This window comes from Artemia franciscana, chromosome 9 (assembly GCF_032884065.1).
Source record: "Artemia franciscana chromosome 9, ASM3288406v1, whole genome shotgun sequence".
Lineage (NCBI taxonomy): Eukaryota > Metazoa > Arthropoda > Branchiopoda > Anostraca > Artemiidae > Artemia > Artemia franciscana.
Window position 1 is genome coordinate 800,426 of NC_088871.1, and position 16,976 is coordinate 817,401.

Genomic DNA, 16,976 nt, shown 5'->3' on the forward strand with positions numbered 1-16,976 from the left:
GACAAAATTAAACATATAAAATAGAATTATAAAAGCAAAAACAGCAAAAAGTAACTGTTTTTTAGAGCTACAACTCACTGCAAAACAAAGCCAACTGAGGCCAAATTAGCTGCGTCTGCTCCTCCTCCATTCCAATCCATTCAAAATGAGCTTTTTTACTTTTTATCACGTTTTTTTTTTTGGTCAATTTCCTATAGTTCACGACTATCTCTAAGATCAACTCAAAAAACTTACCACAAGTGTTACAAGAAAAAATAATAAAATAAAATAATATAAAAAAAAATTTAATCTCCCAATGCACTAGCAATTTCTAAAAAAATCTTCCTATCGGATTTTTTTTTTACTTTAGACTAAAAATAAATAAAAAAACACTTGCGACGGATTTTAAAATTATTCAAGAGAGATTTCAAGGAAGAATATTATGACCACCGCGCGCATTCTGAGCCCTCAAAATATCTTCTTTTTTTCTGGGAAGCAGGCCAACAGAGTATATGCATTCCGTAGTACTATAACTACTACTACTACAACTACTAAAAACTCACTGAATCACCAAGCACCTCAGGCCAACAGAGTTACGCACGGTCCTCCTCCATCCCAATCTATTCACAGATTCAATCTTTACCTCTCCCAGGAAGTTCCTATTTCCCTTAAATCTTTTCTGACGATGTCCTCCCACCCCATTCGGGGATGACCGGCTATTCGTTTTATCCTAGACAGTTGGCCGACAAGGACAATCTTTGGCAATCTGTTATCCATCATAGATTTTTTTTATATGCTGGGTCTATGATAGAAGAACCCATCAGGTCAAAATAACACTGTAGGTTTGTTGTGTATTTATTTTATTGTAACTACGATTTTTAACTGGCCAAAGTCTTGTATACTAGCCAATTCCCAAATATTTTACCATCAATAGGTTTCAAGTAGGTTTTTTTTTTTTTTTTTTTACTTATTTACAGACCTTCAAAACTTTGGAATAAACTGAGTATAGATATCAAGGAAATAGGAAGCCTTGGCCAGTTTAAGTCTGATTTACGTGTGGAGTTGCTCGGTAGGTACACTTTTGAAACAGATTAACTAAAATAAATTTTACATAGGTTATTCATTTGTAGTATTTATGTATTTTTTTGTCTTGGGGTCACGTAAGGTAGTGTATTGTTTATGTTTTTGTTTTTGTTTTTTTTTATTTCAGTATATGCTCTCTTTCTCCATATTTTCTTTTTCTCCATATTGTCTCTTTATTTTCTTTGAATTTAGCACAGCCTCGCAAGCTTCGCTTATGTTGTGCTATTGATTAGGAAATGTATATTTCTAATAAAATTGTTCTACTACTAAAAATAAAAAATAAAAGAAGTTTAGAAAAACGGCCCAATTTAAAAAAAAAAAATTGGATTGAATCTAAATAATCTTAGATGGGTGCATAAGCCGGAAATTTCACAGAAGTTTTTTTTTTAGTTTCCCTTACTTTTCACTCTTAAAGGCATGTATCCTAGTTGGCTTTGTCCTTGTGTCTTGTGGACTTTCCACTAACTAGGCAGAAATTATTGCATGTCTATAAATTAGCGAGCAATTATTAGTTATATCATAATAATACACAAACAAGAATAGTTTGGGGTAAGAAGGCAATTTATCTCTTTTTTTGTCTCTTCAAGATAATATTATATTATAAAAGCAATAATAGAATTATGATAAAATTAAACATATAAAATAGAATTATAAAAGCAAAAACAGCAAAAAGTAACTGTTTTTTAGAGCTACAACTCACTGCAAAACCAAGCCAACTGGGGCCAAATTAGCTGCGCCTGCTCCTCCTTCATTCCAATCCATTCAAAATGAGCTTTTTTACTTTTTGTCACATTTTTTTTTTTTTTTTTGTCAATTTCCTATAGTTCACGACTATCTCTAAGATCAACTCCAAAAACTTACCAGAAGTGTTACAAGAAAAAATAATAAAATTAAAAAAAATATAAAAAAATTTAATCTCCCAATGCACTAGCAATTCCTAAAAAAAATCTTCCTATCGGATTTTTTTTTTTTTTACTTTAGACTAAAAATAAATAAAAAAACACTTGCGACGGATTTTAGAATTATTCAAGAGAGATTTCAAGGAAGAATATTATGACCACCGCGCGCATTCTGAGCCCTCAAAATATCTTCTTTTTTTCTGGGAAGCAGGCCAACAGAGTATATGCATTCCATAGTACTATAACTACTACTACTACAACTACTAAGAACTCACTGAATCATCAAGCAACCTCAGGCCAACAGAGTTACGCACGGTCCTCCTCCATCCCAATCTATTCACAGATTCAATCTTTACCCCTCCCAGGAAGTTCCTATTTCCCTTAAATCTTTCCTGACGATGTCCTCCCACCCCATTCGGGGATGACCGGCTATTCGTTTTATCCTAGACAGTTGGCCGACAAGGACAATCTTTGGCAATCTGTTATCCATCATAGATTTTTTTATATGCTGGGTCTATGATAGAAGAACCCATTAGGTCAAAATAACACTGTAGGTTGGTTGTGTATTTATTTTATTGTAACTACGATTTTTAACTGGCCAATGTCTTGTATACTAGCCAATTCCCAAATATTTTACCATCAAAAGATTTCAAGTAGGTCTATTTTTTTTTTTTTTTTTACTTATTTACAGACCTTCAAAACCTTGGAATTTATGTATTTATGTTTTTTTTTTTTTTTTTTTGTTTTTTTTTTTGTCTTGGGGTCACGTAAGGTAGTGTATTGTTTATGTTTTTTGTTGATTTCAGTATATGCTCTCTTTCTCCATATTTTCTTTTTCTCCATATTGTCTCTTTATTTTCTTTGAATTTAGCACAGCCTCGCAAGCTTCGCTTATGTTGTGCTATTGATTAAGAAATGTTTATTTCTAATAAAATTGTTCTACTACTAAAAATAAAAAATAAAAAAAGTTTAGAAAAACGGCCCAATTTAAAAAAAAATTGGACTGAATCTAAATAATCTTAGATGGGTGCATATTCCGGAAATTTCACAGAAGTTTTTTTTTAGTTTCCCTTACTTTTCACTCTTAAAGGCATGTATCCTAGTTGGCTTTGTCCTTGTGTCTTGTGGACTTTCCACTAACTAGGCGAGCATCCTTACAAAGTAAAATACGTCCTGCATCCTTACGTACATCTTATAAAATATTAAAACACCAAAGCTTCCACTCTTTACCTATCCAACACTAGTTTATGATCAATAGGAAATAGTTGAAAAACAAAGAAAGTGACCACTTTTAGAAAGTTTTAGGTTTGATTTAAATAGCCTTAGATGTAAATAGAAACAAATTTCGATAAGCTATTTGGGTTTCAATATTCTTTGCCCTTATGGACGCGGTTCCTTTTTATCTGTGAATTGAGTTCTTCATGCAATATTTCCTTGCTGATCATGTGCCCTTACAGGGCTCCCACACATCCTACGAGATATCTATAGATACCTAACGACATATAGATATGTACGAATATTTAAGAACTGGGATTCAAGGGGGGCGGGCTCCTTCACCTACAGAGTAATTCATGTTCTGTTTCAACTTATATTGCTGTCTACTCTTCTTTTAGAAACCTGTGCTTTTATAGAATTTAATATAAACATTTAAAAGCAGGATCTAACTATTTACTAACCCTGCCTGATTTCCTTGCTGAGCGTGTGCCCTTACATGGCTCCCAAAGATATCCTGCGAGGAGCCCCTCACCTACAGGGTAATTTATGTTCGGTTTCAACTAAAATTGCTCTCTACTCTTCTTTTAAAGAACTTGTGTTTTTTAGGATTTAATATAGCCTATAGTTAACTAATTACTTGCTCACGGAAAAGACGTGTCAAAAAAGTTTAGATAGTAGGAATTTGCTATTCAAACTTTAAACTCAAAGCGGTCCGAACCGGGTAGTGAAGAGCCGCTTTATTACTTGGTCTGACGACTCAGGATTTGAAGCAGTAGTTTGAAGCAGTAAAACTATCCATCCAAAGAGGTCCGAACTGGGTACTGAAGAGCCAGTTTATTACTTGGTCTGACGTGTCAGAATTTGAAGCAGCAAACTGAAGCAGTAAAACTTTTCATCCAAAAGAGGTCCAAACCGGGTACTGAAAAGCCACTCTATTACTTGGTCTGACGAATCCAGATTTGAAGCAGTACAACTTTCCATCCAGAGGTCCAAACCGGGTACTGAATAGCCGCTTTATTATTTTGTATGATGACTCAGGATTTGAAGCAGCCAAATTTTCCACCCTAAGAGGTCCGAACCGGGTACTGAAGAGCGAATTTATTACTTGGTTTGACGACTCACGATTTGAAGCAGCAAAACTTTCCATCCAAAGAGGTCAGAACCGGGTACTGAAGAGCTGCTTCATTACTTGGTTTGACGACTCAGGATTTGAAGCAGTAATTTGAAGCAGTAAAGCTATCCATCCTAAGAGGTCCCAGACGGGTACCGAAGAGCCATTTTATTGCTTGGTCTGACGACTCAGGATTTGAAGCAGTAAAACTTTCCATCCAAAGAGGTCCCAACCGGGTATCGAAGAGCCATTTTATTACTTGGTCTGACGAATAAGGATATAAAGCAGTAATTCGAAGCAGTAAAACTTTCCATCCAAAGAGGTCCGAACCGGGTAGTGAAGAGCCGCTTTATTACTTGGTCTGACTGCTCAGGATTTGATGCAGTAAAACTTTCCACCCAAAGAGGTCCGAATCGAGCACTGGAGAGCCGCTTTATTACTTGGTCTGACGCCTCAGGATTTGAAGCAATAATTTGAAACAGTAAAACTTTCCATCCAAACAGGACCCAATCCGGTACCCAATAGCCACTTTATTACTTGGTCTGACAAATAAGATTTGAAGCAGTAATTGATGAGAATATCCAAAATTTGTAATCTGCAAAGTCTTTATGCCAAATCACAAGTAACATTATAAAAAGTCTTTAGTAAGAGAGAACCCAGAAGAAACTGGGATAGCATTGCGGTTAGCAGCTAATAGGCGTATGTAGGCCAACTAATTACCAATTTTGCGACGCCTATTTTGTCAACCTAGCGTGCTGCGTCCATCTGCAGATTGTTTTTTCCTGCACTGATTTGTTCAAAATGGACGAACGTCGATTGAGGGGAACCTTCAGCCAGGGCATCCATCAACTACCCGACATGATAAAACTACTGGAAAATTTAAGAGCCTTGGTTTACAGACACCCAAAAAAAGAATAACCGTCATATATTAGTAGGAAATCTTAAGAGTTCGGTTTAGTGAATTTAAAGCAAAAATTTTAGCATAAAAACGGTCGCTACAAAGTTTGTTCTTGTGTTCTAATTGACGATCAAAAAGACAGAGTGAAATTCCGCCAATTTGTGATTAAAAAGGACAAGATTCCGGTAGCCCACGTATCTTACTCGCCTAGCCTGGCTCCGTCTGGCGTCTACATATTTTTAAGCATAAAATAATAATTGAAAGGACATTGAATTTACATGGTTGGTGACAACAAGGTGATGGGAAATATGTGATAGTATCTCGAAGGGAATACGATTTTTTTGTAAAACGTTTAGACTGGTTTTACACTGTAATTCTGATTCTTCTTGTTTCCCCCTTGTAAGTTTAATCAACTGGTGAAAATGAGTACTTACAGCAAAATTTGAGCATTTAACAATACAACGTCCTTCTCTATCAATGATTGTAGCAAAGTCAACAGCCTCCTTTTGTGCACAATCAATAGCTCGCTTTAACGTGTCTATCACTTGCTCAAAAGTGTGCGTTTCATCGTTGAATAGCATAGTGCAATAGACTTCTTCTTCAGCCAGAGAAAGTTGTGCAATCTCATTCCCCGGAAAATTAACCTACGATTTAAATTGTTAGTTGTGAAATTCTGAAATTAAACTCAAATTAAATATAAAAATCAATTAAATAAAGTCTTCAGGATAAGAATGGTTCAGGAAATTTTTATTCTCATAGCTGACTGGAAGCGGAATGAATGCAAAATATAAACTTTTTTTTTGTCACAGCAAATCCGTCAAAATACAAAAGAACAGGTGATTTATACAAAAAAAAATATGATTAAAATTTCCGAAACATGGACACTTCAAGGGGAGGGGGGAAACCCGTATTCACATACTTACCTTAGTGGTAGCAGGAAGATTTTCTTACAATAAACAGTTTTTCTTACAATGAAAACATTTTCTTACTATGAACAGATTTTCTTACAATGAACAGATTTTCATACAAAAAATAGATCTTCTTAAAAATGAACAGATTTTCTTACAGTGAACAGCTTAATTGAGACAAAAATATGAGCCCTGAGGCAAAACGACTGTTTTTATGAAGGGGCGGTCATTTCAATATATTTCTCAGCATTCCTATGGAACTTGTGAAACTCTCAGTCCCTGATAATTGACCGGCAGTTTCAATTGTTATATGGGCCTCAAACCAGATTTATTAAGTCTGTTTTCAAACAGTTCGTGGTAACGAACTGTAGTAAGGAGCGATCCGGCTCAATAGTAATCAAAACTCTAAAAAATTGAATTTTGATATCAATAGCTACATCAAAAGAATTGCATTTTAATGCTGATTTTAAATATATAAGTTTCATCAAGTTTAGTCTTACCCATCAAAAGTTACGAGCCTGAGAAAATTTGCCTTATTTAGGAAAATAGTGGGAACACCCCCTAAAAGTCGCAGGATCTTAACGAAAATGACATCATCAGATTCAGCGTATCAGAGAACCCTACTGTAGAAGTTTCAAGCTCCTATCTACAAAAATGTGGAATTTTGTATTTTTTGCCAGAAGACAAATCACGGGTGCGTGTTTATTTGTTTGTTTGTTTTTTTGGTTTTTTTTTCTTTTCCCCAGGGGTCATCGTATCGACCAAGTGGTCCTAGAATTTCGCAAGAGGGCTCGTTCTAACGGAAATGAAAAGTTCTAGTGCCCTTTTTAAGTGACCAAAAAATTGGAGGGCATCTATGCCCCCTCCTACGCTCATTTTTTTCCCAAAGTCAACGGATCAAAATTTTGAGATAGCCATTTTGTTTAACATAGTCGAAAACCATAATAACTATGTCTTTGAGGATGACTTACTCCCCCACAGTCCCTGGGGGAGGGGCTGCAAGTTACAAACTTCGACCAGTGTTTACATATAATAATGGTTATTGGGAAGTGTACAGACGTTTTCAGGGGGATTTTTTTTGGTTTTGGGGGTAGGGTTGAGGGGAGGGGGCTATGTGGGAGGATCTTTTCTTGGAGAAATATGTCATGGGGGAAGAAAAATTCAATGAAAAGGGCGCAGGGCGCAGGACGAATCTGGTCACGTTAGAAAAAAACGTCAAATTCAGAGCTTAATATACAATGCTGGGTGTTCGGAGCCTCTCTATTATGGAGTATAATTTGAAAATAACACAACTATATGAGCGATAAAACATATATACCACAAGCATAACTCAACTAACGAAAGAACTGCTAAGAAATAGCACAACTATAAAGCGAAAACAGGTGAAAACTAACGGGAAAATAAACGAACTAAGAGGTGGAAGGGGCCCAGAGAAAAAATATAATCCTTTTCAAATTTTGAGCCTAACTTCCGCAAAGGAGTAATAATGTCAGAAGCCCCGAAATACCGAATTATTTTCTTTCAAACAGTTCGTGGTAACGAACTGTAGTAAGGAGCGACCCGGCTCAATAGTAAACGAAACTCTAAATAATAGAATTTTGATGCTAAAATATACATCAAAGGAATCGGATTTTCATGCTGATTTTAAATATATAAGACCAATCAAATTTGGTCTTTGTCATCAAAAGTTACGAGCCTGAGAAAATGTGTCTTATTTTAGAAAATAGGGGAAAACACCCCCTAAAAGTCACACAATCTTAACGAAAATCACACCATCCCATTCGGCGTATCAGAGAACCCAATAGCAAAATTTTTAAACTCCTATCTACAAAAATGTGGAATTTCGTATTTTTTGCCAGAAGACAAATCACGGGTGCGTGTTTATTTGTTTGTTTGTTTTTTTTTTTGTTTTTTTTTTTCTTTTCCCCAGGGGTCATCGTGTCGACCAAGTGGTCCTAGAATGTTGCAAGAGAGCTCATTCTAACGGAAATGAAAAGTTCTAGTGCCCTTTTTAAGTGACCAAAAAAATAGGAGGGCACCAAGGCCCCCTCCCACGCTCATTTTTTCTCCAAAGTCAACAGATCAAAATTTTGAGATAGCCATTTTGTTCCGCATAGTCAAAAACCATAATAACTATGTCTTTGGGAATGACTTACTCCCCCACAGTCCCTGGGGGAGGGGCTGCAAGTTACAAACTTCGACCAGTGTTTACATATAATAATGGTTATTGGGAAGTGTACAGTCGTTTTCAGGGGATTTTTTTTTTTTTGGTTTTGGGGGTGGGGTTGAGGAGAGGGAGCTATGTGGGAGGATCTTTCCCTGGAGAAATATGTCATGGGGGAACAGAAATTCAATGAAAAGGGCGCAGGATTTTCTAAAATTACTATAAAAAAAAGACAATGAAAAAATAAACATGGAAAAGTTTTTTTCAATTGAAAGCAAGGAGTAGCATTGAAACTTAACACGAACAGAGATTGTTACGCATATGAGGGGTTCTAAAAATACTTTAGCATGAAGAGCGAGGTATTTAGGAGGAGATAAATACCTCGCTCTTTATGCTATAGTATTTTTAGTAATTTCAACTATTTATTCTACGGCCTTTCTGATTCAGGGGTCATTCTTAAAGAATCGGCACAAAACTTACGATTTAGTGTAAAGAGCGAGGTATTAACGAGGGTACAAACCCCCTCATATACATAATAAAAATTTAAGAATATAAAAGTTTGTTACGTAAGTTAATTCTTAAGTTACGTATATTTTTTACTAATAAAAAAATTCGTTAAAAATTAAAATTATAGTTGCCTTTTTGTGTAACCGAAAAATTGCATGGCAACTAGGCCTCCTTCCCCATTCCTTATTTCTCAAAATCGTCTGATCAGAACTAAGAGAAAGCCATTTAGTCAAAAAAGAAATTAAAATGTAAATTTCATTTTAATAATTTATGTGTGGAGAGCCAAAATCAAACATGCATTAATTCAAAAACGTTCAGAAATTACATAAAAAAAAACAACTAGTTTTTCTAACTGAAAGTAAGGAGCGACATTAAAACTTGAAACGAACAGAAATTACTCCGTATATGAAATGGGTTGTCTCCTCCGCAATCCCTCGCTCTTTACGCTTAAGCTTTTAATTGTTTTAAAAAGTAGAATTGTGGCAAAGAGTCAAACTTTAGCGTAAAGAGCGAGGGATTGCGGAGGGGACAACCCATTTCATATACGGAGTAATTTCTGTTCGTTTTAAGTTTTAATGTCGCTCCTTACTTTCAGTTAGAAAAATTAGTTGTTTTTTTATGTAATATTAAGAAGAAACTATTCCAATGTATTTCTCCGCGATCTTGATAGCAGCTTTTTCTCACGAAATGAAGTTAATTCAGATAGATTCAAATATTTATTACTTAACCAAAAAAAAGAACACAACTACATTATATAAAAAACTCAAGAGCCATATAAAGACAGAAGTCTTGTGGGTGGCTGTATCTTCTAACAGTCTCCTAACATAAACAGAATTCAGTCAATAATAACATAAAAAGTAATTCAATATTTTTCACAAACGCCAACTTCAAAAAATCTTAATCTTCAAACATTTTTTTTCATCACAACCTCCCTCCCCCTTCTCCCAAAAACCACAAGTTTCAACCAGCTTTTCCAATAAAAAATTCTTTGACTTTCTTTTAAACGAAATTAAATTACCGACTGTTCTAATACTTTCCGAGAGACCATTCCAGGCAGATAAGCAAAAGTCTTCAGAAACTTTTGCCTTGCTGGCCATGCATCCTTATAGGGCTCATATCGATAATTATATTTATTTTATTGATGAAAATGAATATTTATTCCCAAGTAATTTACCTGCAGGTTATAGCAACCTTAGATTAGATGGCGTTTTTTTTAATAGCGATACATTCCTGCTGTTTGTCTTTTTCCAGAGAATGAAGTTAGAAAAAAAAATAGTAGGAAAAAGCTATATCTACAAGTTCTGACTACTCCCAAATGGTGATAACAGAGTAATGAATAATTCACAAGTAAAGCGAGAACGTTTTAAACAAAAACCAACGAAGCTAGCACTGGTTCCAACCTTATCAGAATGACCCTTAGAATAAATAGGACTGAATATTTAAGTAATGAAAGTTAGTGAATATGAAACATTTTCAGGAGACTGGTAGTTAGTGGTTCTATTCTAATTATTCCCAATGAATTTTTCATAGAATATGTTTTTATAGAAATTGTAGTAACTAAAATGTTTAGGTATTTAAATTTAGTTTAAACGGTCACATGAGTCACTAATTATTTTTCAGTTCCTAAAAATCGTTAAATTAAAAACATGCCCAGCAAAATTTTGGCAGTTCAGATAACATGCCCAGCAAAATTTTGGCAGTCTAAATTCCTCAAATTCCCAGGAAATTTTTGGCAGTTTATGTCTCAAGTTCAAATTGAAATAGAAAGTAATTGTCAAAATTAAAACAAAAGAAATCTAAGAAGTTTAGAAATGAAAAGACAGTTTAAGAAGAGAAAAATAGCTTCTTTTATCGATACTGCAGCAAAAAATTCATATAAATGAGAGCGTACCCTTGCATGGCTGTCCAAAACCAAGGGAAAAGAGCCAAAAAAAAAAACAATGTTATCCAAAGATGAAATAACTAAACTGGAAAGGGGAATGAACTAGTGATTGTTCATAACAAAGGACCCAGGGAGTTTTACAAAACAATACACTATGCCGACACCAAAAGATCGGTTAATTTATATTAAATCAAGGAAAATTATTTGCATCAATTTGAAAGTAAGAAGAGGGATTTATCCTCCAGGAGCAGAATTCAGAAATATATGAAGTAGTTGGAGAAGCATATGAGGATCAAAACCCCCAGAGCACCAAGAAAATAAAAAAAAAGTTTTTGCCCCTCCCCACCACTGGATCCATCTTGGGTCTATTCATACCTGAGAGGATTTTCCTTTTGATTGTTACAAAATTATGAAGTTTTTATGGATGAGGGAAGTATCACATTTCCATCAGTACGTTGAATCGCAAATTGAATAAGCAAAACTGATTTGTTTAGTCTGACAAACCTTTGTCCACAAAAAATTCGAGCTTAAGAATTTTTTGATTTTCCAAAGCCAACCACACCTTCTAAGGAAACTTACATCTTTTTAAGCAGTTTGGTTCCATGTGTATTAAGCTCATTTCTAGCTGAATTTTCGTTTTTTTTTTTGCTAATACTAAAACTGCACATGAAGATCTGTTTCCTGAAAAAAAAAATCAACTTTCTTATTGTTATTAATTTTTTAAGATATGTACGGTTTTTTAAGTTTCCACTTAACCAATCCAAACAGTAAGATTTCGTTTTCACTGTCCTTGGTACTTTGATGCAGCTAACGAAAACAATAGAAGCTATTCATCCAGGTTACCACCCGAAGCGTACGCGTGAAGCTGTCTGTAATCTAGCAATTGCAAAGAGAGCTTATGCAAAATGAAGTCATACCCCTCGGACTTGAAAAAGTGATACAAATGATCCGTCTAATTTCAAGCAAAAACAAACCCAGAATGGCTTAAAGAGACCTAAGGTTGAGTGAGTAGCCGCAAAAGACTGACTGGTGATGGGCATCAAATTTCTCAGACCTTTCTCTACGAGATTTTTTTTATTGTTACCACAATGACAGCGTCATCAGAGTTCAAAGGTCATTTCTGAACACAAAAAAAAACTTCCTGGATGAGGTCACAACTAGTCCTTGATAGATTTCCAAAATTCCATGAACCACTTTGTGATGTGCTTCAAGATATCCAAGCAGCAAAATGAGGACAGTCTCAAACAGGGGCAAACGAGGCGAATAGAATAAGAATAAGCTAAATGTTCTGAAATTCTAATATAATGAAATGAGCTCAATAAACTATATTCATTTAATTCTGAGTAAGAATTAGAAATTTAGTCTACCGAAACCCCAGTCCGTCCTTCGGGTCCTTCCGTACAGGCTGTTGACCTTAGGTCCGAAGTCTCCAATCATCGGAAGCCATTAACGATTTTCTACACTACTAGAGAGATTTCAACACAAGAATGTAGAGGTTAATCACATTCCATTCGTCTTACTTGTTAATTTAAATTACTATTTGACTAAAATATTAGATAAGCATAAGTAAACAGTTTTTGAATATTAGGTAATTGAATGATGAGCTTTTCAGATAACTGTAATTAGGTAAGTATTTTCACAGTGCACACGGTTATGGGGACTTTTGCATTCAGCAGTTTCTTATACATTAAAACGAATTACTAATTCTCATTTCGTGTGCTTCAAGAAAGAAGTAGGTTCAGCCTTGAATACAGAAGGCGAAAAAAGCAGGTTGGAAATTAAAATTAAAAAAGAGAATAAAATTATTTCTTTAATTTAAATTTCATAAAATGAAAATTACTCCTTGTGAACACTTGTTTGAGCCTTATCTACCTGATTATAGAGAAAATATATAAGCAAACTAAACTCTTTGATAGAAAAAGCGGAACGAAGAAAACGAAAACCCAAAAAAGAAAAGGAATAAAATAAGGGGGGATACACAGCAACGTAAAACAGATCGACACCGATAATCTGAATAGGTAGTGAGGACTTCACAAGAAGGAGAGTTGATATTGGATTTGGGGGACGGGATATCAATCATTAGCATATGCAAGTAATAGAGATTTACGAAAACGTTATATGAAAATGAGTAGAGGGACAAATGTGACAAATCTAAAAAAAGATAGATCTGACAGCATCCCTTTGTAGGACCAGGGGCAATCCCTTCTGTGTCATATTTTGATGACCCCTTTCCCACCTCCAAAGCATCAAGATTAATGGAATCCATGTATATTTGCACAGTTACCTGCAAATCCTGAGGTAGGTTCATAGTGAGTTCTGATGTAAGGATTTGATACGCATATTTCAGAACAGTTGCAAACACAATTTTCGTCCTTCCCATAACATCAGGGGGCATTCTGGCCATCAATTTTTCACGGCCCTCTTCAGAGGCCGCCAATCCTTTGGCGTGATTTTCACAAAACGCTTCAGTTTTCCAGGCTTCAGGATCTCCACAGTCGCAATAGCCTCCGCCAACTGACATACTAAGTCGGTACCTAAAGGAAAAAGCGCAAACAAAATCAAGGATGTCAGCAGGGCGGGGGAAGCGTGTTGAAAGCACACTAAGAAACCAAAAATATTTTTAACAGAAATCCCCCACCAATTTTTTTTTGAAGATCCAAACCTGATGAATAACAGGGACTTTTTTTAAATAAAGAAAGGAGCTTGCATAAGTGGCAGGGAGTTTTACTGAATCAAAGGCTTTATTTTTCTTACTCACAAGTTTTTTTTGGAATAAACAAAAACAACCGGTAGCTCAACCCTGCCATGCCTCTATTCTATATATCTCAAAAAGTTTTTAGGGTCCCAAATATAAATAAGTAAACGACAGTTGGTCGAGTTGTGAGTTTTCTTGCCAACCTTAAAATTGTGAGTTTTCATAAAAAAAAAATGATTTTATTTTCATTCTAATAAATGTAGGAAGACATTTGAGATACATATGTACAACTTACATTAACTTCCGAGTTACCAATCAGAAACCAGATAACTCAATCTTGTGTAAACTTTTATTGAGTGATAAACACAGATTTGGTAAAGTGCACTCTGGGTGCATAACTTTTCAGATTCTTTTCTTCTTCTTAAGACGTCTTAATAATGTTATGTCTTATTACAGTAAACCTAAAGGACTTGCTTAACTCCAAGTCTAAGATCCTGCCCCAGCATCCCAAATTCATCTTCAAAAATATAAAGCTACTAAGGAAGTTGGTAGATGCCAGAGAATTAGTTTCACCGATTATGGTGAGTACCTACCACAACTAGATCCAGTCCTGCTGTACTAAAGGGTGTCTTAAAAAGAATTCCGGTTGTGAAAAGCCTGTTATTTCGATTTGTTGTCACTGATCACAAAGGTTATGCTTTGACTGCGCTTTTGTTTTCCATATATTCATAAATAGTGTGAATGTGTGGTAAACTCAATTTATAGTAGATTCAAATCTGGCGATCTCTTTGAGACACCCTTTAAAAAGTTGTAAATAGTTATTTATTTAAAACCACTTCTCCTGTCCAGTTCAATTACCCTACGACATGTCCGGCGTATTCGATGCGGGGCCAATGACGTTCCGTCATTGACAAGTACATTCAATTCTTCTATGGAAATTTTTCACCTAATACCACTGTTTATCAACGAAAGTAAAAAAAAATATAAAATATGGGAACGCCAAGGCGAGGACTCAATAAAGGGTTTTGTCTAAAATTAGGTATCCTTCTAGAACCAATTTCCAGAGGGTGTTATCCAACCAAAATCATCTGTAAATACCTTCAACCTAAAGTTAAAAATATGTTTAAAGGTAGAAACTACACTGGTCAAAGGACTAGTTGCACACTGGGAATTTGATGTTTCTAGTCCTAGAAAGAATATTTTAGAAAATTTACCTACTCACCTATGTTGTTTGTGTGCAGACCTTTTGAAACAGTCAACACACAGTACACATGTTGGGTCAGTGCCACAGTCCCTGAAATAAAATACAGAAATGTTTTAGAGTTGCCTTGTAGCTACAAGACCAGTTGGGTACTTCTTTTCAAGCATCACTTTCAGCTTTGAAAAAAAAAATTATGATTCTGATTTACGTATGCTTAAAAAAGGTAATACCCCTTCATCTAGAGTTTCTTCAATTTAGTAAAGAGTCTAGTTTATCCTTCTGGGAATCTTGTGCTTGGGGCAACACCTTAGCACTTAGAGAGTGCCTAATTTCGGAGGGGACAAAAATTACCATTATTTGGGAGTAAAATCATTTTAGAATTTTTTTTCTACGTTTAAGCCTAAAAAATGTTACCCTAAAAGCCTTGAATATTCAAACAGCCGCATTCAGCCACATTCCTTATATCATATACATGTTATTTTTCATTTTTTTTTTTATAAAAGCACCGAATACAAGCAAAAAAGAGGATTTTAACACTTTGATGACTGATTAACTAACTCCTGTTTCATAATAAAAGAACATTCAGTCACTTCAACAGGATCTGCTCGCAGATTTAGCTCCTCTCCTTCAGACTCAAATTCTGATTTAGGTGACTGTGCCTGGATTATCAGGTGAGAATATGTGGATTATCATTAGGGGTTCTGGTTGCAAATTTTCAATTAATTAATTAGGCACAATTTTATTTTTCCTCGGCTGCCTAGTCTGAGGTAATACCATTTTACTGACTATCTGGGCATTTTTGTTGGTATAACTCCCTGAGCTTGTGACAAGCCTAGACAGTCAAACCCAAGACACAAACACAAATAGTCAACTAACCAGTATTTGATTCATTTTTTGTTAGTTCAACTGTCTTAGCTTATAAATGGGTTCACTCGCCTAACATTCTAGACAGACTGGCCATTTTAGGCTTTGGACGCTTATTCCCCTTCCAATTCCAATCAACTTGTTGGTCAACTAACATTGAAGAAGTTTTTTTTAGTGCAAATGTCTAAGTTTATGAATTGAATCAATTGCCTTGCCTGACACTAGTCGCAGATGGGCCCAATTTGACTTTAGATGCTTGTTTGCCTGTCATTCCACGCAAATTAATGGTCCTGTGTCAATTCTAAATTCTTGGTTCAACCTGCCTAAGACCATAGGTAAGCGTGCCTTGTTTACCTCTCATTCTAGGCAATCTAACGGTTCTATGTCAATTTCAAATTCTTGGCCAACCTGCCTGAGACTCTAGGCGGGCGTGCTTTTCTAGAAGCTAACAAACAACTATTGGTCCAATAAGAGAGTCATACTTACTCCCGCCATTTAATCAAACACTTGGAAAACTATAGGTTCTATGACTATCTTAGTTCTATGACTATCTACCTTAGTTCTTCTGCCCTAGAGATGACACATAGACGGGTAATAGATAGACCTATCTATTAACAAATGAACTAACATCATTTTTATACAATCCTAATAAGGAGGTTAATGCCAGATTTGCCTCTCACTCAATCGGACCATCTGTCTTGGCTTTTTACACAATTAGCCATGACTTGATGCCCACAACTAATTGATTTTAATTCAAGTGATTAATTGATTTTAATTGAAGTGATCAATTGATTTTCTCATCAGTGATTAACGACAAATGATTTTAATTCAATGATTGAATTAAAATCAAGTAGTTGTGGGCATCAAGCCATGACTAATTGTACAAAAAGCTAAGACAGATAGTCCGATTGAGTGAAAGACAAATCTGGCATTAATCCCTTTATAATTTTGTTCATATATAATTAAAATCAGGACTTGTAATATTGAGCAACATTAAGATGTGTGTGAAAATGATATTACTAATCGTATATTACTAAAAGTTTACTCGTTTTTTGAAAACAAAATAAATATTTTTTAATCAATAAAAGATTACCGGATCAGCTACTAATACACTACAAATGCAAGCTTTTTCAGCTGTAGGAATTGCTAACAACGGAAAAACCCTAAAGATGGTGTATCAAAAAAAATCGTAAATTTTTAAATAGACTTAACAAGGGTCTATTCGCGACAGCGATGATTTAAACACAAAAAGTGACAATCATGAATAACCAATGATAGGTAAAGTTAGCGTTTAGGACCGACCAGCAAAAATTATCGCTAATATTTACTGAAAAGGCTAGCTATTTGAAAATTAACTGCGCTTTCATTATCACAATTAGCTTTTCTTAGTAAACTAGCGTTAATAATTGGTTGTCAGTCATGATTTTGTAAGGTTTTCAAAAATACTATTCATTTCTTGATTACAAAACAAGGAAGAGTCAAAATTAGAGCTTTATTAAAGTCATGAGCGTAATAGTCTGAATTTATCGCTAAAAGACCTTCCGATAGAAGTCTAGATTTGCTTTCCAAT

General features: G+C 35.1%; 1 protein-coding gene across 2 annotated transcripts in view; it reads right to left on the bottom strand.

Moving 5' to 3' along the window:
• LOC136030852 (E3 ubiquitin-protein ligase UBR2-like) overlaps window positions 1-16,976 on the bottom strand; it is a 151,719-nt gene that overhangs the window by 122,014 nt on the left and 12,729 nt on the right. For both annotated transcript variants that reach the window (XM_065709903.1, XM_065709902.1), the window contains exons 3-5: window positions 14,564-14,635; window positions 12,931-13,180; window positions 5,620-5,829 (exon numbers count right to left, since the gene is read on the bottom strand). In XM_065709903.1, the coding sequence (XP_065565975.1) occupies window positions 5,620-5,829; window positions 12,931-13,180; window positions 14,564-14,635 (532 nt within the window). The remainder of the gene's footprint in view (window positions 1-5,619; window positions 5,830-12,930; window positions 13,181-14,563; window positions 14,636-16,976) is intronic.